We start from the raw sequence: 23,725 nt of genomic DNA on the forward strand, positions 1-23,725 counted from the left end.
CTGGAGTAGTCTTCTGTATGATTAACTGCTGAGTGTGGGAAGAAACCAGAGAACCCAGAGGAAACCTATGCAACAACAACAATAATAATAGTAATCTGTTTTTATATAGCACCATCATATTCCACAGCACTTTACAATTCAGAAGACCACGTGAAGACAGAATCAGACAATTACAGAGTAGCAAAGTAATAAACAGTTCAGACATGTGGTGTGAGGAGCCTGATTGCAAGAGCTTACAATCTGTGAGAAAGTAGGGATGGTATATAAGGTAAAAAGTGCTTGTTTTGTGGAATGGTCCTGCCATACAAACTCCTTGCAGTGTGGTCAGATCCAAACCCAAGAGTCTTCTTCTACGAGGCAACAATTCAGACCACTGCCCCTTTCTTAAAAAGAATCTGTTGTCATTAACAATAATTGTATTTAAAATCAATGGATACATAATCATATATGTGTGAAAATGAAAATAAATCTGGTTAAAGGGGTTGTCAAGCAGGATAACATCTTTTCAAGGGGTAGAATGGGATACAAAAATGAACCATTTCTCACCTCAGTAGTCTCTGCCGTCTCCACTTCTTGGTCCCAGATCAACACACAGGAAATAGTAGGAGAACTCCTCTAAACCAGTCACTGGGTGTACCTGTAATCTGCCCCAGCCAGTAGGTGGCCTCAGTAGGCATCACCTTGCATGGTTGTCAGGCATTCATTTCTATGGGACTGCCAAAAATAGCCAACTGCTGGCAAGGCTACCTCCAGCAGTCCAATAGATTTGAATGGAGCAATGGCTGCGTTTGCTCAGTGCGCTTTACATTTACTTCTATAGGACTTCTAAAAATAGCCGAGTACACTCACTTGGCTACTTCTGAACTCCCATAGAAACTAATGGAGAGCACTCCGCACATGTGCAGTGCGCTCTCTTTCACTTTTGGGGGCCCATTCGGGAGACAGGTGCAGGCCCTAGAGTTGAACCCGAACCTATGTGACATTATTCTAGTGATAGGCCACCAGTGTCTAAGATGAGACAACCCCTTTAAGGATAAAAAGTCAAATGACTTTGCATTGTTTCCATAATAACTACGTGTTTTATATTTCAGAAATCTCTAAATTTGACACGTGTCATTTTACGCATCCATTTTACTGAGCTCAGCCACAGAACAGAGGCCTAGCACCAAATGCAGAGACCTCTAGATTTCTTAAGTCGTCCAGGGTCAGAATAAAGCATAATGTTATTTTCTGTCACATAGAATCTGTAAGACAAAAACTGCAGAAAATCTGGGCCTCTCCGAGTACGGGGAGCATGTGAGTCACAGCTCTGTGGATTAAACATGACTCCAATAATAACCCTCCAGTGTTTTAACGACTGGCACCACTCTTTGTAAGTTCCAAAACTTCTCCCACAATGCCATCGGCTTGACATCCACCTCTTGACTCTCTGCTTGTGTGCTGTGTCAGTCGCTGGCAGTCCACCCTACGCCTAGCACATTGACGACAAGGCCCTTGACTGCTTTGTGACCTTGTCCCTCTCACCAGATCTCGCATCATCATTCCCTCCAGCTGCACCTCTCTCTTCTCTCCCATGGGGCCAGATTCCCACCTTCCCGAGCAGAATTAACGCTCTCTTATAACAGCACTAAATAAACTGTCTGGCTGTTAACAACCCAGTGGGAGCGCTGCCCTCCCCGCAAACACTTTCCCAGGGACGTGTGATCTCCGACTCCCATCCCTTCCCCCCACAACACAGGAGACGTCAAGGCTTCACACTTTCAGACAGAAATGCTTATATAGTGACACATTTTATTGGACAACATAAATATTTCTCGACGGATTTGGTTCAACGTGAATGTTTAATATCAGATTGAAGGCTGTCAAGCTAATAATTATTTCCAAACAGCTTTAGTACCATTTAGCCACTAATTGACCCCCGCGGCAATGTTTTTGTATCCAAAAAGGTGGCTGTATATGGCTGTCTTAGCGGGCATTTCTCTTAAAGTGGAATTTTAGCGGTAAATTGCCTGGGGGGTGGGGGTTAAGGTATGATTCACTAAATATAAACGTAACTATTAAGATCAGTCTGTCTCTTGTGTGAGCATTAAAAAACAGGACAACTTAAGGCTGATGGCGCCAGCGAGTAGCTGAGGAAACATCAAAATGGGCCCTAATGGCTCTAAATTTAGACTTCAAGAGAAGCAGACCAACTCTGATGGGGTTTCGTGAGGTGAGAGAGATTGTAGATGTAGGAGAAAGGCAAGTTGTCCATGTGACAAGCACATAGGTCTGAAGGAAAAGACCAAGACTGATGGAAAATTCCTACTATATGAAGGAAACCAGTGCTGATGTGTAGCATGACACCTGCTGGTGTCCACTTATTGATAAAACAGAGAAGTTCTTTGATTTAGGCCTCGAGCCTGATGCAGAAGTCTATAACCCCATACCATAGAGCTGTAGGCAATCCATATGACTATGTGTAGTGCTCAAATGGCCCCCACAGTCACCAGATCTCAACCCAGTAGAGCATCTTTGGGATGTGGTGGAACGGGAGCTTCGTGCCCTGGATGTGCATCCCTCAAATCTCCATCAACTGCAAGATGCTATCCTATCAATATGGGCCAACATTTCTAAAGAATGCTATCAGCACCTTGTTGAATCAATGCCACTTAGAATTAAGGCAGTTCTGAAGGCAAAAGGGGGTCCAACACCGTATTAGTATGGTGTTCCTAATAATTCTTTAGGTGAGTGTATATGTTTATACATCTTTCTTTTGTTTTCTGAACTTAAGACCACCCCCATGTACAGCTATCAGTGACTGACATCTATCTCTGTATACACACTTACATAAGGAATGCCATCAATCACTGATAACACCTCCCCCGTGTACAGCTATAAGTGACTGACAGCTATCTCTGTATACACACTTACATAAGGAATGCTATCAATCACTGATAACACCTCCCCTGTGTACAACTATCAGTGACTGACAGCTATCTCTGTATACACACTTACATAAGGAATGCTATCAATCACTGATAACACCTCCCCTGTGTACAACTATCAGTGACTGACAGCTATCTCTGTATACACACTTACACAGAGAATGCTATCAATCACTGATAACACCTCTCCCAAGAACAATTATCAGTGACTGACAGCTATCTCTGTATACACACTTACACAGAGAATGGTATCAATCACTGATAACACCTTCCCTGTGTACAGCTATCAGTGACTGACAGCTCTCTCTGTATACACACTTACACAGAGAATGGTATCAATCACTGATAACACCTCCCCGTGTACAGCTATCAGTGACTGACAGCTATCTCTATATACACACTTACACAGAGAATGCTATCAATCACTGATAACACCTTCCCTGTGTACAACTATCAGTGACTGACAGCTATCTCTGTATGCACACTCACACAGAGAATGCTATCAATCACTGATAACACCTCCCCTGTTAACAATTATCAGTGACTGACAGCTATCTCTATATACACACTTACACAGAGAATGCTATCAATCACTGATAACACCTCCCCCATATACAGCAATCAGTGACTACCAGCTATCTCTGTATACACACTTACACAGAGAATGCTATCAATCACTGATAACACCTCCCCTGTGTACAGCTATCAGTGACTGACAGCTATGTATACACACTTACACAGAGAATACTATCAATCACTGATAACACCTCCTCATGTACAACTATCAGTGACTGACAGCTATCTCTGTATACACACTTACACAGGGAATTCTACTTCCCTGTGTGCAACTGAAGTCAGTAAAACCAGCAATATAAATGTATAAATTACAAGTTTTACTGACTCTTGCCACAAAACTTTACATCAGTCTGCTCATCTCCTCCTGCCTAATAACATGTCACCTACAGATTGCACTGCATTTCAGTTTCTCTTTGATCAAGAGGCTTCTTTTTGCCACTAATACGATAACATGCACAATATTGGGTAATGTAATGTCTGTAAGGGGCGGGTGGAATAGTAGAGATTGATGCTCCATTATTTTTTTTCTATTGTATTCATACAAAATCTGACTGAAGAAATCTCCATATGCCACCATATGAAATTTAAAGCATGTAGATGTAACAAAGTGCTGCATTGAAGTTTATGGGTGTCCAAATTTGGCTCCTTACAACTTGGGGGTTGGGCAGAGCTATAATATGGCCATATGCTTGAGCCTTTACAGTCAGATCATCTACGGCGAAGCCTGACGGTAATCACAAAAACTACATAGCAGCATAAGCAATCTGCACTAAAGATAAACTCTGCCACAGCACTACCAATGGTGGTTAGAAAAAAACTATAAACAATAGTCAATGTTTAATTATTTCTTCATAAATTAATAGCTCTGGTGAATATAAGTAACTTTGTAATCTAACTTATCAGAGAAACCATGCGTCCTTCTCTGTCTGGCTCCTCTCCTGCTTCCCCTCTTCTTCACTAGCTCTCAATTCACTGCTCAGATCTGCTTTTAGGGAAGATGGGTTGCAGATTGCATAGACGTCTCAGGAGAGGTGAGGGGGGAGCAGGGAGGGGCTGCAGGAGACAGACAGAGTCCGAGAGACTGACACAGAGACTGCCACTTGTTTGTAATTAAGTGATTCTGCTGGATTCACATCCAAACTGCTTAGTCCTGCTGTGTAATGTCCTTCATTACTTCGGCAGAGAGTTGGGATGATCTCCTGTTTCTCCATGTGTAGTGTATGGGCAGACATGATACCAATCTCCACACATTATTTCCAAAAAATGAGAATTACAGACAAATTTCAGAAGGAAAACTGCTTAAAAATGCCAGATAATGGCCAGGCGGAGTGTTATTCCTCATGTACACCTACATGACAGCTTATTCAGAAAAAAATTACACTTTAAGAAGATTGCTTAAAAGAAATATCCTTAAAATAAAATTCAAAAAACACCAGCACATAAAAGTATTTACTGTCTGACCCCTACAGACGGATTGCCTTTTTACACCATTGTGGATGTAAATGCCCAGCGTATAATTTGGTTGTATAGCCTAGATGTATTCAGCTGAATGCAACATAGTTGCATATGTCTTGGATTTGTCATGTTCTGAAAATCAGGATTTTATGGGATGCTCTTGGATTGGAAAATGTAGTCTACTACACTTTCTGATACAATAAAAAAAAGGGTACTGTATGCTGACACATACTGGTGAGATGTATGCCAGAATAACACTCTTTTAGTCATTTGTCTCACCATTATTGGCTATAGATATGTTTGGTGTATACGCTTAAAGGGGCTGTCTCACTTTAGCAAATGGCATTTATCATGTAGATGCAGTTAATACAAGGCACTTTCTAATGTATTGTTATTTTCCATATTGCTTCCACTGCTGGCTAGACGAATTTTTCCATCACATTATACACTGTTCGTATCCATGGTTCCGACCACCCTGCAATTCAGCATCAGTGGCAGTGCTTGTATACTATAGGAAAAAGTGTGTGCCTATGTGTGCTCCTATGGTTCCCGCCACCAGAGAGGCTGGCACTTTTTTCTATAGTGTTCAAGCCTGGCCACTGCTGCTGGATTGCAGGGTGGTCGTAACCATGGAAAGTGCTGCAGAATATAGTGGCGCTATATAAATGCGTAAAATAAATAATAAATAAATAAAACGAGCAGTGTATAATGTGATGGAAAAATGGATCAAGCCAGCAAAGGAGGCAAGATGGACAATCACAATACATTAGTAAGTGGCTTGTAGTAACTTTCTCTACATGATAAATGCCATTTGCTGAAGTGAGACAACCTCTTTAAGCATACACACTGAGCAGGGTGTGTACATGGACTAGGTGGGCAGCTTGGTGGTTCACTGTTGACTTGCTGTGCTGGGGTCCTGTATGTCCTCCCTGCGTTTATGTGTGTTTCCCCCAGGTACTCTAATTTCCTCACACACTAAAAAACATACTGATAGATTAAAGGGTCACTGAGCTGTCATAAAACTTTTAATATGTCATAGTGATATATCAAAGGTTTGAATATGTGGGGGTCTGAGTGCTGAGACCCCCAACAATCGCTAAAACCAGGAGAGAGAAGAGCTCGCACATTGCTCTCTCTCTCCTCGCTGCTGGAGTAGAAGCGAGACTGACTGAATAGCAAAACCATCCTATAATTCTGCAAAGTTGATCCAGAGCAAGGCAAGACACCCGAGCCTTTCTAATATAATACACTGCTCAAAAAAATAAAGGGAACACTTAAACAACACAATGTAACTCCAAGTCAATCACACTTCTGTGAAATCAAACTGTCCACTTAGGAAGCAACACTGAGTGACAATCAATTTCACATGCTGTTGTGCAAATGGGATAGACAACAGGTGGAAATTATAGGCAATTAGCAAGACACCCCCAATAAAGGAGTGGTTCTGCAGGTGGTGACCACAGACAACTTCTCAGTTCCTATGCTTCCTGGCTAATGTTTTGGTCACTTTTGAATGCTGGCGGTGATTTCACTCTAGTGGTAGCATGAGACGGAGTCTACAACCCACACAAGTGGCTCAGGTAGTGCAACTTATCCAGGATGGCACATCAATGCGAGCTGTGGCAAGAAGGTTTGCTGTGTCTGTCAGCGTAGTGTCCAGAGCATGGAGGCGCTACCAGGACACAGGCCAGTACATCAGGAGACGTGGAGGAGGCCGTAGGAGGGCAACAACCCAGCAGCAGGACCGCTACCTCCGCCTTTGTGCAAGGAGGAACAGGAGGAGCACTGCCAGAGCCCTTCAAAATGACCTCCAGCAGGCCACAAATGTGCATGTGTCTGCTCAAACGGTCAGAAACAGACTCTGTGAGGGTGATATGAGGGCCCGACGTCCACAGGTGGGGGTTGGGATTACAGCCCAACACCGTGCAGGACGTTTGGCATTTGCCAGAGAACACCAAGATTGGCAAATTCTCCACTGGCGCCCTGTGCTGTTCACAGATGAAAGCAGGTTCACAATGAGCACATGTGACAGACGTGACAGAGTCTGGAGACGCCGTGGAGAACGTTCTGCTGCCTGCAACATCCTCCAGCATGACCGATTTGGCATTGGGTCAGTAATGGTGTGGGGTGGCATTTCTTTGGAGGGCCGCACAGCCCTCCATGTGCTCGCCAGAGGTAGCCTGACTGCCATTAGGTACGGAGATGAGATCCTCAGACCCCTTGTGAGACCATATGCTGGTGCGGTTGGCCCTGGGTTCCTCCTAATGCAGGACAATGCTAGACCTCATGTGGCTGGAGTGTGTCAGCAGTTCCTGCAAGACAAAGGCATTGATGCTATGGACTGACCCGCCCGTTCCCCAGACCTGAATCCAATTGAGCACATCTGGGACATCATGTCTCGCTCTATTCACCAACGTCACGTTGCACCACAGACTGTCCAGGAGTTGGCAGATGCTTTAGTCCAGGTCTGGGAGGAGATCCCTCAGGAGACCGTCTGCCACCTCATCAGGAGCATACAGGCACGTGGAGGCCACACACACTACTGAGCCTCATTTTTACTTGTTTTAAGGACATTACATCAAAGTTGGATCAGCCTGTAGTGTGTTTTTACACTTTAATTTTGAGTGTGACTACAAATCCAGACCTCCATGGGTTGAAAAATTTGATTTCCATTTTTTAATTTTTGTGTGATTTTGTTGTCAGCACATTCAACTATGTAAAGAACAAAGTATTTCAGAAGAATATTTAATTAATTCAGATCTAGGATGTGTTATTTTTGTGTTCCCTTTATTTTTTTGAGCAGTGTATATTCCTGATGTAATATGTACCCTATGGGGTAGAAGCGAAAGTCTATAGGCCTGTCTCTCTTCTGTGTCCTGCTCAAGCTGTGAGCACTTCTCTCTCCTCGTTCTAACAATCAGTTGGAGTCTAAACACTCAGACCCTCAACAATCAAAAAGTTTGATGTGGCATTATGACCGCTATGTGAGCTATGAAAGCTCAGTGACCTTTTAATTTGGAATCTACATGAACCGCAGTGGGGACGTGATCCATGTTATGTTTGTGTACAGGGTGGAGGAATATGTTGGAGCCATATAAATTAATAAAAATAAAAATAACTCTCACCTTTCATTTTTCATGCATTGTGTCAGAATAGTGAAATTGTCCTGATACACATGGTACAGTTTTACAAAAAAAAAAAAAAAAAGGTGTATTTTATATCTTGTCCCTCCTAAACCAGCCAGCCTCATTGCAAGACCCCATATCTTTGTTTCTGTCTCTTTTCCATTCCTTAGTTATCTCAGTCCTTCCTTCATCTTCAGTGATTGATGTGGATTTAACAGAGGAGATGCCTTAAAGGGGTTGTCCCATGACTAATGTAAAAATTGAAAATCATCATACAGTTTAGTACATGACAACCTGTTTCTAACAAAGCTAGAACCAGCCCTGTACCTCACATGGATCCAGAGATCTCCCCATTTATTGTTCTGCTAGATTTATATCAAGATGAAAGCTTAAGGAGGAGTGTCTTTTCTGCAGCAGCTAAGGGGGCGTGTCTCAGCTCTCCCTATCACAGCTCAGGAGGCAGCTGAAGGATGAAACTGAGCATGTGCGGCCTTCTCAGTGAGCAGGACAAAGAAATAAGAAAAAAACTAACAGCAGGTGGCGCTATACAAATATATTTTATCGAATAGCTCAGTGGCTATGCTCAATTTTTAATTATATGCAATTACAAAACTATTCAGATCCAGATGCTGGTTTGAAAACTGTAGAATATTTTTCATGGGACAACCCATTTAACTTTCTATTTAATAGTCTTAATCAGGCTAATCAATGTGCAGAGTGTTTGTTGTAGTAAAGAAAAAGAATAAAACGTATATCATAGAACATGCAGAAAGTGTTAAAGGGGTTGTCGCACAAAATATATTCTACAGTTTTGAAACCAGCACCTGGATCTGAATACTTTTATAACTGCATGTAATTAAAAATTTTGTATAGCCAGTGAGCTATTCAATAAAATATATCTGTATAGCGCCACCCGCTGTTTGTTATTTTTCTAAATTTTCTGTCAACTGTACCTCACTGAGATGGCACACGTGTTCAGTTCCATCCATCAATTGTCACCAGCTGTATCTACTGTTAGAAGCTGTGACAGGGCTCATGCACATGGCCGTCACCGTTTTTCCGGTCCTCAAATTGCGGATCTGGAAAACACAGTTACTGCCTGTGTGCATTTTGCAGAACGGAACATTTTGCCCTCTATAGAATAGCCCTATCCTTGTCTGTAAAATGGAGAAGAATAGGACATGTTCGATTTTTTTTTTTCGGGTGCTGTGGAATGGATGTACAGATGCGGACTGCGTCTTTTGCGGCCTCATTGAAGTGAATGGTTCTGCATCCAATCCGCAAAAAATGCGGATCAGATGCGGACAAAAACAACTGTCACGTGTGTGAGCCCTTACAGGCGCACGAGCTGCAGCAGAAAGGACACACCCCTGAGGAACGGCACACCATCTGAGCACCCAGCTTGACATAAATCTAGCAGAGAAATTGGAGCAGTAAATAGAGAGAGAGCTCTGGATCAATGTGAGGTATAGGGAACGTTCCAGCGTCATTAAGAAGAGGTTGTCATGTACAGTATGATGTCTGATTTTAATCTTTTACATTAAACATGGGATAACCCCTTTTAATAATAGCTTATTTCAGATCCTAGGCTGCATCATGTTTCTTTATTTTTATTTTCAAAACCCAATGTATATATATGATTACTTTGTTATACGTTACAGCTGGAACAACGCCAGACCCAAAGATCCGGAGAAAGCGACGCCATGCTAGATTTAAAATATCGCTTCCAGGAGGAGGAGAGTGCGTATAAGCGCAAATTATCTGCTTACCAGGAGGGGCAGCAACGCCAGGCCCAATTGGTACAGAGATTGCAGAATAAGGTGATTGCATGTGAGCTGAAGTGTGTTTCAACGGTACCATAGGGTACATAATATATTACCCATTGGTACTCTCTATATTACCCTAGGAATATATTATATTAGGTAGGCATGTTTTTTTTTTTGCCTTCCTCAGGATTAACTTTGCAGGCTAACAGGCTGAACTGGATGGGCAGATGTCCTTTTTCAACTAACTATAGCTGTGATGGCAAAACATTTAGAGACCAAGTGCCCAAACCGCAACCCAAAACCCATATATTTATCGCAAAGTGCCAACACAGCAATTTACCCTGAATACTACAGTCCAATATATTATATCTTCCATGTACTTTATCATTTAGCTATAATAGCCTGCCTACATTCAGTGCGCTGCCTGCGCTGTTCATAGCGTGCCCTGCACTGATGAATGGCAGGAAAAGTCTAAGGCATATCGGTACATCATAGTCTTTTTTTTCTAATTTTTATGACGTTCACCATGTAGGTTGAAGGTATTGTCTAACTTCAGCAAATGGCATTTATCATGTAGAGAAAGTTAGTACAAGGCACTTACTAATGTATTGTGATTGTCCATATTGCCTCCTTCGTTGGCTGGATTCATTTTTCCATCACAGCTCGTTTCCATGGTTATGACCACCCTGTAATCCAGCAGCAGTGGTCGTGCTTGCACACTATAGGAAACAGTGTTGGTTTCTCTAGTGGCCGTGAACCTTGGAGTGTGCACAGTCCAGCATTTTTTCTATAGTGTGCAAGCATGACCACTGCTGCTGGATTGCAGGATGGTCGTAACCATGGAAACAAACCGTGTATAATGCAATGGAAAAATTAATGTAGCCAACAAAGGAAGCAATATGGACAATCACAATACATTAGTAAGTGCCTTGTATTAGCTTTCTGTACATTATAAAGGCCATTTGCTGAAGTGAGACAACCCTGTAAATTATATTATATACTAAGGGTAAACCAAGGAAGAATAGATAAACTCCATGCAGATGTTGCCCTTGGTTAAATTTGAACCCATGGCCCCAGCGCTGGCAGGCATAAGTGCTAAACACTGCACTACCTTTGTGCGCCGACCACGGTATACATGATGTGTATTTATTTTATTTTTTTATCATTTTTGACTTGGGGAAAGGTAATTTTAAGTGTTTTTTCCTTTTTTATTTTTTTAAACATTTTATTATTTTGTACATATTTTGTAAGTCCCACTAGGGGTCTTGATCAGGTACATCCTTGATCACTTCTGTAACACATTTCAATACTTTTGTATTGCAGTGTGTTATGCCTGTCAACATTCCGTTGACAGGCATCAGGCCTAATAGGTGCGCTAAAATAGCAAGCTAGGATATTGTTAGGTCCGGAATTGGCATAGCACCCATTGTCACCCCACACTCACTTTGTGGGAGAAAAATGGGGGTGATGGCGTGACTGTGGCATTCAAAGGGGTTAAACATCTGGGATCCAATTAATCTTTGATCCTGACCTTGCCCGCAGTACTATGATATAGATCTGACACAGGTACCCAACAGCGTGAGCTTAGCTCCGCAGCCGGGGTTATCGGTGTGCACCAACTTCTTGGTGGCAGCACTGCATATATATGGCACATGTTGCCAAGGGGTTAATTAAATTTAAAGGATACTACAGTAAGTAATAAAAATGCAAAGTTGCCCATGTAAGATTTGCAATCTGTTTAATACTGTCTGTCCGATCCATGTACTTTCACTCCAGGTCTTACAGTACAAGAGTCGATGTGGAGAACTGGAGCAACTACTACTGGATAAAACCTCAGAAAGTGAGCAGCAGAAATTATCAGTAAGTGAAGCAGTGTCTCCACTGGAAAGTGTGTGGATCACGTCACAGTAATGAATGGGATTTGCTAATGGATTTATTCAGATCTTTTTTTTAAGATGTGTTTAGAAAAATACCGTATTTTTTGCCCTATAAGATGCACCGGCCCAAAAGACAATAGAGGAGGACAATAATAAAAAAAATTTTTTTAGTAGATCTCAGATCAGACCCCTAAAGTTAATCAGACCTCAGCTCACAGCCCCAATCAGACCCCCCAATGTTAATAAGACCTCAGATCAGACCCACGATCAGACCTCAGATCAGACCCCAATGTGAATGACACCCACTGAGACCTCAGATGAGACCCCCATGCCTCATATCAGCCCATAGCCATAAATCAATCAGCCCCCAGCCTCATTGCAGCAGACCCCAGCCTCATTGCAGCAGACCCCAGCCTCATTGCAGCAGCCCCCAGCCTCAGATCACAAAATAAAAAATCCACTTACCTCTCCTGCTCCGGCCGCCGCCGCTCCTTTGCTCCAGCGCTCTTCTGCCTCCTCCTCCGCTGGCTCTGCCATCACCCAATGCGCACAGCGTGAGGTCACAGAGCACCCTCACGCTGTGCGCAGCAGCAGCACAGCCGACATCAGAGGACCAGGAAGCGGTGAGTACAGAGCCTTCACCGCTTCCTGGTCCTCTGGTACTAATGAGCACTTCCATAATGTCGCCCCATAAGACGCAGGGGCATTTTCCTCCCACTTTGGGGGGGGGGGGGGGGTAGTGCGTCTTATGGGGCGAAAAATACGGTAACAACAAAACATAGGACTGGCACTCTCTAAAAACCCAGTATTGTACCATACACGAAGGTAGACCACGAGACTACTGTGGGGGAAAGGCGATACTCTAGTGAGCTGCTTTCACTTCTTCCCCACATAGTCAAGTGAATTTCCTGCAGTCGCCACTAGTATAGTGTGGGCTCACTTCATATACTGTAGGTGTATATAGCTCCTGTTGAGTTCTATGATAGCTATTTAAATTCATTTGCACTGAGCTCCCCCTAGTGGTGGCTGCAGGCATCCAGAGCTTTATCATTTACAGTGGGATATGGAGCTTTCTGGGAGAGATTACTCAGTATATTTATGGCAGTTTTATAGCAGTTTTAGAAAATATAACATTTGGGATGAACACCATACTTTTTCCGACATGTGCAACGGTGGTTTAACATAATATTTTTGGGCCTTTTTATAGGGAAATATAAAATGTAATACAAACAGTATGTTTTAAACATTTTTCTTTACTTTTGGTTAGTGGCATTTTTTTCTGAACACAGTATGCTCTACGTGTGGGCCAAAAACCAGCACAAAAACTGTGTGAAGGAAGCCTTAGAAAAGTGTCAAGTACACCCCATTAACAGAAGAGATCCTTTATATATATATATACATGTCTTAAGCTGTAAAGACAAACACTAGCATGAACGTTGCTTTAATTAGACAATTACACATGTTCATTTTGCTCAGTACCAAACTGTATGTCTGAAACATTATTCAATAGGGAGTCTGACAGACTCTGTTATAAATCATTACAAAGGGAAACTGTATTATTGCAACTATTTTCATTAGTTTTAGTCAAGGACACATGCATAGACCGACCAGAAATTGTTACCTACATACAATGAGAGAAGCATGTAAAACTAGCAATAGAAACCTAACCAAAGTGAAATCTCACCCTCCTTTAAGACTGCGTCCATTCATCATCCTTTACTGTAAAAAAATATATAATTAATCGTACTGTTGAGGGTTTGGTGTAGTGTACTGGGCCCGCCATTGCTGGAATTCACAGTGTGGAATTCAGGATAATATAGATTATAAAACAGCAAGGAACTCTGCTATATAAGGCTATAGACACCTTTTTTTATAATTAAAAAAAAATTATATTTGCAATTTTATTATTTCATTACATTTTTTTCTCTATTTGTCTTCTGTAGCTTGCTTGTATTCCCATACATTGGTGCTTAGTCCTGTTCAGATGAGCTCTCTGATGATCTTTTGCAAACACAAATTTAAGTTGACACCTTTACAACTAGCCTTCAGGAGACCAGAGAGAAGGAACTGCAGACTAAGCCTTCCAAGATCTTGTCTCATAGATTTCACACTGAATGGACCTGAGCAGAGTGAAAGTGAGAATACATGCAGGCTGCAGAAGACAAACAGAACAAAATGTTTAATAAAAACAATTGTAAATATGTTATTTATCCCATAATACCGGCACTTTCAGTCTGGTTAAGGGCTCAGGCACCTGACCACCTTATGGTTTGTCATGAATCATGTTTAGTGCCAAGGACGAGATTGGATCTCGTGCATGGAGAGCCTTTGTTTGGTCTCCTAGTATAGAATCTGATCCCATCCTCAGCACTAACTCTACGGCTCTTACACGCCGATGTATTACGGCCTTGTGCTCTTGGTAATTTGTAATCATGGCCGTTTCCAGTTCTTCATGACCATGAAGCAACAAATTCTTGTAAGTCATCTGAAGGCTTAGGGCACCAGTGAGAGGTGCAAATAAATATTGTATGATGAGCCTGTTACACAGAGATCGTTGAGCTTATGTTCTCAAAATGCTAGGAATGTGAGAAATATTTAGCAATATTGTGCTGAGCAAGTCTGAATAGGTTTTTTTAGTCTGTCAATTACCAAACTATGTTTACGATTACACTTAAATGTCTTTGGCACCGAGATCATGCTCCACCAGCTGCAGAAACATCAATGTCTTGCTTAAAGCCTCTCCAGCCTTTTCCACCGAGCACCTGTGGTGACTGAAGGCACATGTGAGCATGCTAAGGCTTTCCATCTTTTGTCTTCTCTTGCATTGTATATTCAGGTTGAATGCCTGACTCCCACCGCTAGGCTACAGGTGTGTTCAACTTGTATTTTTTGGCAGAATAAAAAAAATAAAAATAAAAAGTGTTTTCAAGTAAAGAATTTTCAGTGTGTATCAGGAAGTAGACGTTAGCACAAAACAGGTCTTTAAAGGGATTTCCGCGTCCCCTTCAGACACAGCTAATTTCTAGGTTTAAAGAGGATCTGTCACCAGATCCTCAATATGTTTTTACTGTAGTACATACAGTTTTGTGGGAAAGAAAGTATTTACCCCCTTCCAGATGTCCCCATTGTTCGTTGCACATTTGTAACACTGAATAGTTTATAGTTTTTTCTTAAAATGCCATATTAGACGAAGCAATCAAGCATTACTGCTCTTATTCACACAGCTACGTTATCCACACCCATTACCCCTACATAATTACCATTGCTTTTCATAACGGAAGCCACAACACAGTGCTTAATAAACCCCATTGACTCACAATGTGCCTAGTCATAGGTTTCCATGTGGTGTCTGTTGTTTTGACAGCAAGAATAGCTCATGTAATACTGGCAGCCTGTGCCCCCCGGCACCCTCCTGCTTCCTGTGGGCACAGGCACCAGGTTACTCACTCCACTGCTGGGACTAGAGTTTAGGTTATCCAGTCTTCTCCAGTGGTCCAGGCCTATCTATCAGCATTCTCCTGCTTCCCCTGGTAGGCATGACTGCTGGAGCAGGTCTGCTTGTGCCATAGACTCTGTGTTCTTTCTCCAACTGCAGCCTCTCTGCCTTAGGGCATGCACACGCTCCTTTTAGCTCTTAAAGGGCCAGACAGCATGCACCCTAATCTTCCCCAGCCTATGGCAGTTCACCCCTGGGTGGATAAGGCACTTTCCCTCAAGGGATGGTGCCTGAGCAATAGATTTACTAGTGTGCTAGTCCCTACAAAGGTGTTTTGTATTGTCTGCTTGCCGCTGTGCCAAACCCTGTTCCTTGTATTGACCCTGTGCTGCACGTCCTCACCTATGGGATGTTTACTGGATTATACAAATGCTACTTACCCTGTTCTCGGTTTGATTCCTGTTTATGGTTTTGCCTGATCCTTTGGTGCTGTACACTGGTGTCTCATGAGCCCAATGAGTGAGCAGCCACTGAACAGAGACTGCTCCAAGAGGTGTGAGCCTAGTGATTCCCCTGCAGCAGAGTCCAGATCCTAGGTCTTTAGCCATGCTTTTCTAGCCTTTTCCAGCTTCATGCTGTTCTATAACATGTCTTCTGGAGTCTTTTAAAAGTTGTTTGCATCAAGGCATGCTTCGCACTATGTCAGTGACCAGGATTTGTGTGCCTTTATTTAATGGGCAAAGCACCTGTGAAACCCACACTTTCAATTTCATCTTATCAGATGCAATGGCAGAAAATATTATTTTACCGAAACAGAAGTAGATTCTTGGGACAAGTTTCCAGCAGATGTGCTTGGAAAATGAACATCAAGTGGGATAAACATCTATCTATCTATCTATCTATCTATCTATCTATCTATCTATCTATCTATCTATCTATCTATCTATGTTAATAAGGAAATCCTTTAAGGGCAGATTAAATGGACCATGTGTTCTCTTTTGCCATCAGTCTCTGTTTTTATCTCTTCAATTGAAACAACCTTTTGCCAATTAGCTCTTGGAGAGGTCATTAACTTCGAAGTTCACTTACTTTTTCTCCCTGCAATTTAAATGTCTATTCCATGTGTTCTGTAAAATATATGAATGACACAAGTGTTTGTGTGTTATTAGTTTAGTTAGATTATGCTTATCTATAATTGTGACCTACTTTAGATAACACACTACATTTTATTGGTAATCGATACAGAATGCTGGTAATTCCAGACAGTTCACATAGGGCTGTATTCAAAGGCGCAGCTAGAAATGACTGGGCCCCATAGCAAAAAAATTTTTATGGCCCCCCTTCCCTCCCGGATCTCCCACCCCCACATACCTCTCGGACCTCGCCGCCACATCCGCAGCTCCTCATGCACTTGCGACGGTTACGCGTAGGACTGAGCACAGACAGTTGGTCACTGGCAACGCATTTGTGCCAGTGTAGGAAATGTATGAATCTAAATGTCTGTGTATTAAAGTAGATTGTTAAATTGTACAGGGGTCTGTAACACAAGAAGGTGAAAGTACATATCGTGGGGTGTGTATGTGTATTAGACAGAAGGTAGAGATATGTATCTTGTGTAGTTTGGGTATTAGGGAGAGTAAGGGGTATATATCTAGTGCTGATACACGTGTAGGTGGAGAGCTGCTCTGTATCAGCACAAGATATATACCCCCTACTCTCCCTAATACCCAAACTACACAAGATACATATCCCTACCTTCTGTCTAATACACATACACACCCCACGATATGTACTTTCACCTTCTTGTGTTACAGACAAGTTAGCAATCTTCTTTAATACACAGACATTTAGATTCATACATTTCCTACACTGGCACAAATGTGCTAACCATCTGTTAGCTATCTTCAGAAATAAACAGCTCAGGAACGGCTCCGGTAAATAAGGTTACAAGCTGCTGGGGACTACACCCCGGTCATGAGGAGCGAGCGGGAGACGCCGCCGGCCGTGCTGAGGGGAAACAGGAGCAGCCAGTGACAGTGACTGTCGAGATGTGGAACTGAGCGGAACGGCGACCACCGTGAAACAACAGGAAGAACGGAAGGCGACTCTGAGCAAGGTGAAGATAGGTGGCTGTGTCTTCGCCATCAACCACACTATTAAATAATGCAGCTGCCAGCTGGTATCCTGGCTAAATACCGTACATGGGCTTCGGACACACCGCTACAGTCCCCACTCCCAGCCAGAGTCAGCCAGAGCCAGCCCTCACCTCAGTCACTTGAACTGTACGTCTGCGCGCCAACCACCCACACTCCAGCAGCTCGCAGCTTCGCTGTACGCTCCGAGTCCGCCTCCTCCACTTCCGGCCAGTAGGACTAGCCAGAACTGCCGCCCAGACTGCGGGACCACTCCCTCTCTGCCTCCAGCCGCCCCCTATCGCGCCACCACTCGCCAACATGAATAAAAAAAAAAAAACTGCAAACCACAAAACTGTATGGGGACGAGTAATGGCACAACGATCGCCCCTCCCCATGCAGCGGAGGAGATCACTGCACCACTTGCTAGCAAGCGATTGCCGGGAGGTAACTCTTCTCACCCGACAATTGCTTGCTCAATCGGCCTGTCTAATACAGGCTTTACTTTATCTTGCAACTGTGCAAAGTTTTTTTTTATTTCTGTATGTAATTAAACTTCTTGCGTCATTTTTGCAGCCATAAATAGCAACCAAGTACTGCTATAGAAGAAGTTACATGGCAGAACTAAATTTGGTCCAGCATGGTAGTCCCAATATAAGGTTTATTTATATCATACATTTGAAGGCATTGTTGATCAATCATACGTTCATGGTAGAAATTTCAGGAGTATTACCATATAAGACCTCATGCACACGACCCTATTTTGGATCCGTGTCCTATCTGCATTTTTTACGGATCGCACACGGACCTATTCAATTCTATGAGTCCTCAAAAAAAAAAACACGACAGCCTGCGGATGTTGTCCATGTGCTATCCTTATGTCCATCTCCCAAATTATAGAACACGCCCTATTCTTGTCCATTTGGTCAAGAATAGCCATTTTTATTAATGGGAGTGAGAAAACTGCACATTGCATACAGAAGGTATCCGTATTATGCGTTTGTGGACCGCAAAACAGATGCGGTCATGTGCATGAGGACCTACAGTATGTTATTTCCTTTTAGTTACAGGCACAACTGGATTCAGCTGAATCTACCCGCCACAGAATGGATCATGATCACAGCACAGAGGTGAAGAGCGCCCTCACAAGGTTGGAGGAAGAGCAGGAGAGGTATGATGAGGAGAAGCATTTTTCTACAAATCTTGCAATTTACAATTTACTTCTAGTCTTAAACAAGATTAAAATAAAAACTTAAAGGCATATATAAGCACAAGTCAATACTCTAGATGTTCCCCTATATTATCTAAGTTACAGTTTGGCACATATACAATGCAAAACTTCAGTCCAGTAATTAAAGGGGTTCTCCAGGAATGAGCTAAAATGGCCACATGCAACCTGTCCTAGAATGTGAGCAGGACTGGATTTCTTCACTTGCAGAGCTGCCTAGAGGGTGAGGGAGTGGAGCTTCACTACCCACTACACAGCTCTACAATAGATGATAACGATTCGATCCTGCCTACCATCATGCCTACCATCATGGCTGAGCAGCCTGACAGGAACACTCACCAATATGTAGTATATGCAAGTGCCAGAGCTTAGTTCGTAGAGAGCCCCCTCTACAGCTCTGCAAGTGATGGCAACCAGTCCTGCTCACATTCAAGGACAAGTTTCTGGTGACCGTTTTAAATCATTCCCGGAGAACCGCTTTAAACCATAAAGGGTTAGCTATTGAACATTTCAGAGAACCAAAGTTCAATCGTGCAAGTAGATCTGATGTATTGGACCTTCCAGGCCTAATGGACAAGATTGAAACCGACAGTTGCTTCATAACTAGTTGAGTAGTGAAGAGCAAAGGATGAGGAATAAGAACATTGTAGTCGCACCAATAAGATTAGGACAGACCTAACAAGACTAGGGAGCCAATGGTCAGGAGGTAGTAAGAGGTTGCATTGCCAATGACTTTGGGATGTTTGGGGGTACAAACAATAGGGGGTGTAAGAGTGAAAAAAACAAGTTGTTGGTTGCCAGAACTGTAGGGATATTTAGGGTCTTTTTCTGCAGGTGGGTTAGATCACCTTTGATTCTTGTCATGGAGAGCAGTCTTCTGGCATCCTTGGCTGTCCCGGTAGCCATTTAGGTGCCAGTGGAAGGCCAGCTGCCCGATGGTGGTGACTGTGGATGGTAGGCCTGAGAGGCAGTCATTCTCCCAGTCAGTGTGTTTGGTGTCTCATTCAGGCTTGGGCTTCATGCTTTCCCATGCAAAATGTGTTGCCCAAATTTCTTCTACTGTTCTATTGCAGATATCCATGCACTTGATACAGAAACATTCAGATGTATGCAAAAGATTTTCAGATGCAAAAACAAATCTGCCCCCTTAGGCTACTTTCACACTTGCGGTAGAGAGATCCGGCAAGCAGTTCCGTCGCCGGAACTGCCTGCCGGATCAGGCAAAATGTATGCTAACTGATGGCATTAGTAAGACTGATCAGGATCCTGATCAGTCTTAAAAATGCCTGATCAGTCGAAAAAATACATTGAAATGCCGGATCCGTCTTTCCGGTGTCATCCGGCAAAAACGGATCCGGCATTTATTTTTTCACCTTTTTTTCAGTCTGCGCATGCGCATACCGGAACGACGGATCCGGCATTCCGGTATTCTGAATGCCGGATCCGGCACTAATACATTCCTATGGGAAAAAATGCCTGATCCGGCATTCAGGCAAGTCTTCAGTTTTTTTAGCCGGAGATAAAACCGTAGCATGCTACGGTTTTCTCTTTTGCCTGATCAGTCAAAACGACTGAACTGAAGACATCCTGATGCAAACTGAACGGATTACTCTCCATTCAGAATGCATGGGGACATACCTGATCAGTTCTTTTCCGGTATAGAGCCCCTGTGACGGAACTCTATGCCGGAAAAGAACAACGCAAGTGTGAAAGTAGCCTTACATGTTATTTCCAATTAAAGAGCTATTCCCATCATGTAAAGCGATGGCATGTTGGTCAGATATGCCATCACATTATGATCAGTGGGGATCCAACCTCTGGGACCTCTACCAGTCATGAAAATGAAGGGGCCACCATGCTGCACTTCAATGGGGCCTTTCTGCAGTTCTCTGCGCAGTGGGTGGCCAGGAGTACTGCTGTGCAGGGAAAACTTGGAGGAGGAGGACACAGGACTAAATGATCACTGTAGCCACTTAATTCTCAGTATCTGATCATCCGAGCATATCAAGCAATATGCCATCAGTTTACAAGATGAGAATACCCTTATCCAAATGCAGTAGGTAGTTCATATGACTTGGATTCTAAGCCTGTGTTCTTACATGTGTCTAATGTAATGATCCATGCCTACATTTCTGTAGAAGCAGCAGCCTGGCACAGGTTAATATGACTCTGCGGGAGCAGATGGAGCAGCTAAAGTTAACAAATGACAAACTAACCGAGGAGATGAGGAAACTGACCGCCGACCTGCACAGATCTCAGGATGAGCTGGAGCAGCGAGAGTCTGAGTGGAGGAAAGAGAGAGAGGTGATTTTCCATTTTTTCACCATTAGCAAATTGTACTATTTCAAGAAACCACATCATTTTTTATTTTTTTTACGATTTTAAAACTGTGAGTATTTTTTCTTTAAACGACGGCCTTCAGAGGAATCTTTCACCACTTTCTACTACATGAAGGACCAGGTGAGATGACTATGCAGGAACCTGGCCCTCTCAGTCAAGAAGGATTGGGAGGGGGCAAGGGTGCATACAATGACTCTGGCCTGCCCACAGTGCACTTAACTGCTCATTTGCATATGGATTGCAATTATTTTTTTTCCAGAATGAAGAAGCGATCACAAAGTGAGGGGTATCATTACATTCAGCAGAGTTAGTCCTACAAGACATAGTGTTTGGTTTATCAGTAAATTTCCTGGTGCTAGATTCCCTTTAAAAGGATATGCTTTGTAGTCCCTTTATTTCCCAATTTTAAGGCTATGGACACCTTCGGGGGCAATTTTTTATTTCTTTTTACTGTATGCTTCTCATTTCTGACTGAAAATCATTTTTGGGATTGGTCTTCGTTAAATTTTGTAGCAGTTTTTGTGATACATGGGTTAAAGGGGTTTTGCCATTTCAGACAATGGGGGCATATCGCTAGTATATGCCCCCTTTGTCTCATAGGTGCGGCTCCAACCTCTGGGACCCGCACCTACAATGAGAATGGAGCGGGGAAATCAACGGAGGGCGCACTGCGCATGTGCAGCTCCCCTTCATTAATTTCTATTGGGCCGCCGAAAATAGCCGAGCGCTGCACTCCCATTCACTTCTATGGGAGCAGCGCTTGGTGGTGGACGGATCTCGGGAAATCCAGGGTACTCCAACCACCGCTCTCCCCGCCCTGTTCTCGTTGTAGGTGCGGGTCCCAGCGATGGGACCCACACCTATCAGACAATGGGGGCATATCCTAGTGATGTGCCTTCATTTTATGTGATGGGAATACCCCTTTAAAGTTCAGTCTGTTTGCAGACTGACACTTTTTATTTACTGAGTCCTGTCAGCTGACGGCTCATGTATAGGTCGTATCTCTGTTCTCCTGACTTCATAAACACTAATTTAACCTATATTCTTATCAGCTGATAACAATTTAGTTATAATGAGTGTTTATGTGGTCACGGGATCAGAGATAAGACCTCTACACAAGCTGTCAGCTGACGGGACTCAAAAATTGACAGTCTGCAAATAAATGGATTTGTACTGTACTATAATAAAGACCAATAGCAAAAATTATTTTTAGCCTAAATCGAGTAAAATGCAATCATAAAAATTTGACATAAATCACTTTAAATGGGATGCCTTATACTATATATTACATAAATGGATTTGTTTTTATGCTTTTGCAACTTTGCTTATTATATTATTAGCATTACCTTTTCCTTTGATGTTTGCAGACGTATACCTCATACCTGAGTAGTGAGCAGAGCAGTATCCTGACCTTGTGGAGGCAGACAGCATCACTGCGCAATCAGTTTCTGGACTTGCGTTCTATGGCTGAAAGGTAAAGGATGCGTGATAGAGTAATAGGCCGAGTTGACATCACCATTTTGTTTTCCATTCTTTTAATCCATCAGAAGAACAGACAACAACAAAAAAGCGGATCCTGTATTTTAAGCATCTGTTATGCACATTTTCCACCCGTTTTAGCCATATCCGTTATTTTAGACTGAAAAGAATACTCTGTGTAGGACTTGTGTAGTGGATTGTAGTGTGACAGAATGGTTCTGAAGTTGGATTATAACACAATATAGTTTACAATGTTACAGTAGCCATCTACTTTACTTTTCATAGAATTGTTTGCAAATTTCAGGGGTCTGGCTGAAATGAAGACAGACATTTCCCGCAGCTCACGGCGCATGCACACAGCCTGTCTGAATTTGGATTCAAACCTTCGCCTTTCCCAAAATGCTGTTGGGGCATCTCTTCATACAGCCCGCCTGGAACAGCAGCTCCGAGACAAAGTGAGACAAATGATTCAACTGCAGAGCCAGTGGGATGCTGAGAAAGTGGAACTGAACTCCAGGTAGGAGCACCCACTATTAGGTTGTAGCAATGCCAGACATTCAGTGACTCAGTACTCCATCATGTTGTGACCAACGTAATGATAAAAAAATATGAAACGCAGCGAAACTGCCAACACCAAGTACAATAAGCAGCACATATCATTTTTAATCTCTTAATGACCATTGGTTTGGTGCTAAATGACCATCACTTATTTATTTTGCAAATGTGGTGGTTTAACCATTTCTCTGCAAAGGTTATATCTCGTACATCTTTGCATGTCAGTAGCCAAGGACATATCTCATCACATTTGTGGATCTCAAGCTGTCTAGCAGCTAGAGTATTAGCCAGTATCAGTTTGTAAAGCTGATACTTAAAACAAGACTGGGATCTCAGCTCTAGCCCCAATAAATCGCAAGCTATAGCCCTGAGAAATGCATCCCAGTGAGCACTCCATACACCTGGAGCTCTCACTCCTGACCTGATTTCTAAAGGCCGTATCTCTTGATATAGATCAGATGCACTGTGATCCTGGTCTTGTTTAAAAGCTTTGATTGTCAGCTTTAAAACAAGACCACATGGCTCACTTCTCATGCCTGCTACATCAATTGAGATATTATTGGATAAAGCAGTGCGCCCCCCTTCAGCTTGGTGTGATCTCAGCCAGCCTGGATGAGGAGAGAGGGGCTTCTGGTAGCATGCAGGCAGGATGAGAGGAGAAACACCAATCCTCTTTCTTCCCTGTCTAACGCTACATGTTCCCAGGGTAAGGGTAATATGGACTCTTGTGTATGTTATCAATCCCCCCCCCCCCTCGCCAATCAGAGAGCATACTTTTACAGAAAAGGAGTAGATGAGTGCTTGCTCATCCAATCAACCCTCTGTACCT

General features: G+C 42.9%; 1 protein-coding gene across 2 annotated transcripts in view; it reads left to right on the forward strand.

Annotated features, from left to right (window-relative positions):
- Positions 1 to 23,725, forward strand: part of LOC120997694 (rootletin-like) — a 119,328-nt gene that overhangs the window by 30,447 nt on the left and 65,156 nt on the right. Inside the window, exons 4-9 of one of the 2 annotated variants that reach the window (XM_040427922.1) lie at positions 9,745 to 9,903; positions 11,626 to 11,709; positions 18,359 to 18,465; positions 20,661 to 20,826; positions 22,230 to 22,336; positions 22,646 to 22,858. In XM_040427922.1, the coding sequence (XP_040283856.1) occupies positions 9,745 to 9,903; positions 11,626 to 11,709; positions 18,359 to 18,465; positions 20,661 to 20,826; positions 22,230 to 22,336; positions 22,646 to 22,858 (836 nt within the window). Of the gene's footprint in view, positions 1 to 9,744; positions 9,904 to 11,625; positions 11,710 to 18,358; positions 18,466 to 20,660; positions 20,827 to 20,952; positions 20,983 to 22,229; positions 22,337 to 22,645; positions 22,859 to 23,725 lie in introns of those variants that run through there. The other variant, XM_040427923.1, reaches the window with a different exon arrangement.

This window comes from Bufo bufo, chromosome 4, assembly GCF_905171765.1.
Source record: "Bufo bufo chromosome 4, aBufBuf1.1, whole genome shotgun sequence".
NCBI lineage: Eukaryota > Metazoa > Chordata > Amphibia > Anura > Bufonidae > Bufo > Bufo bufo.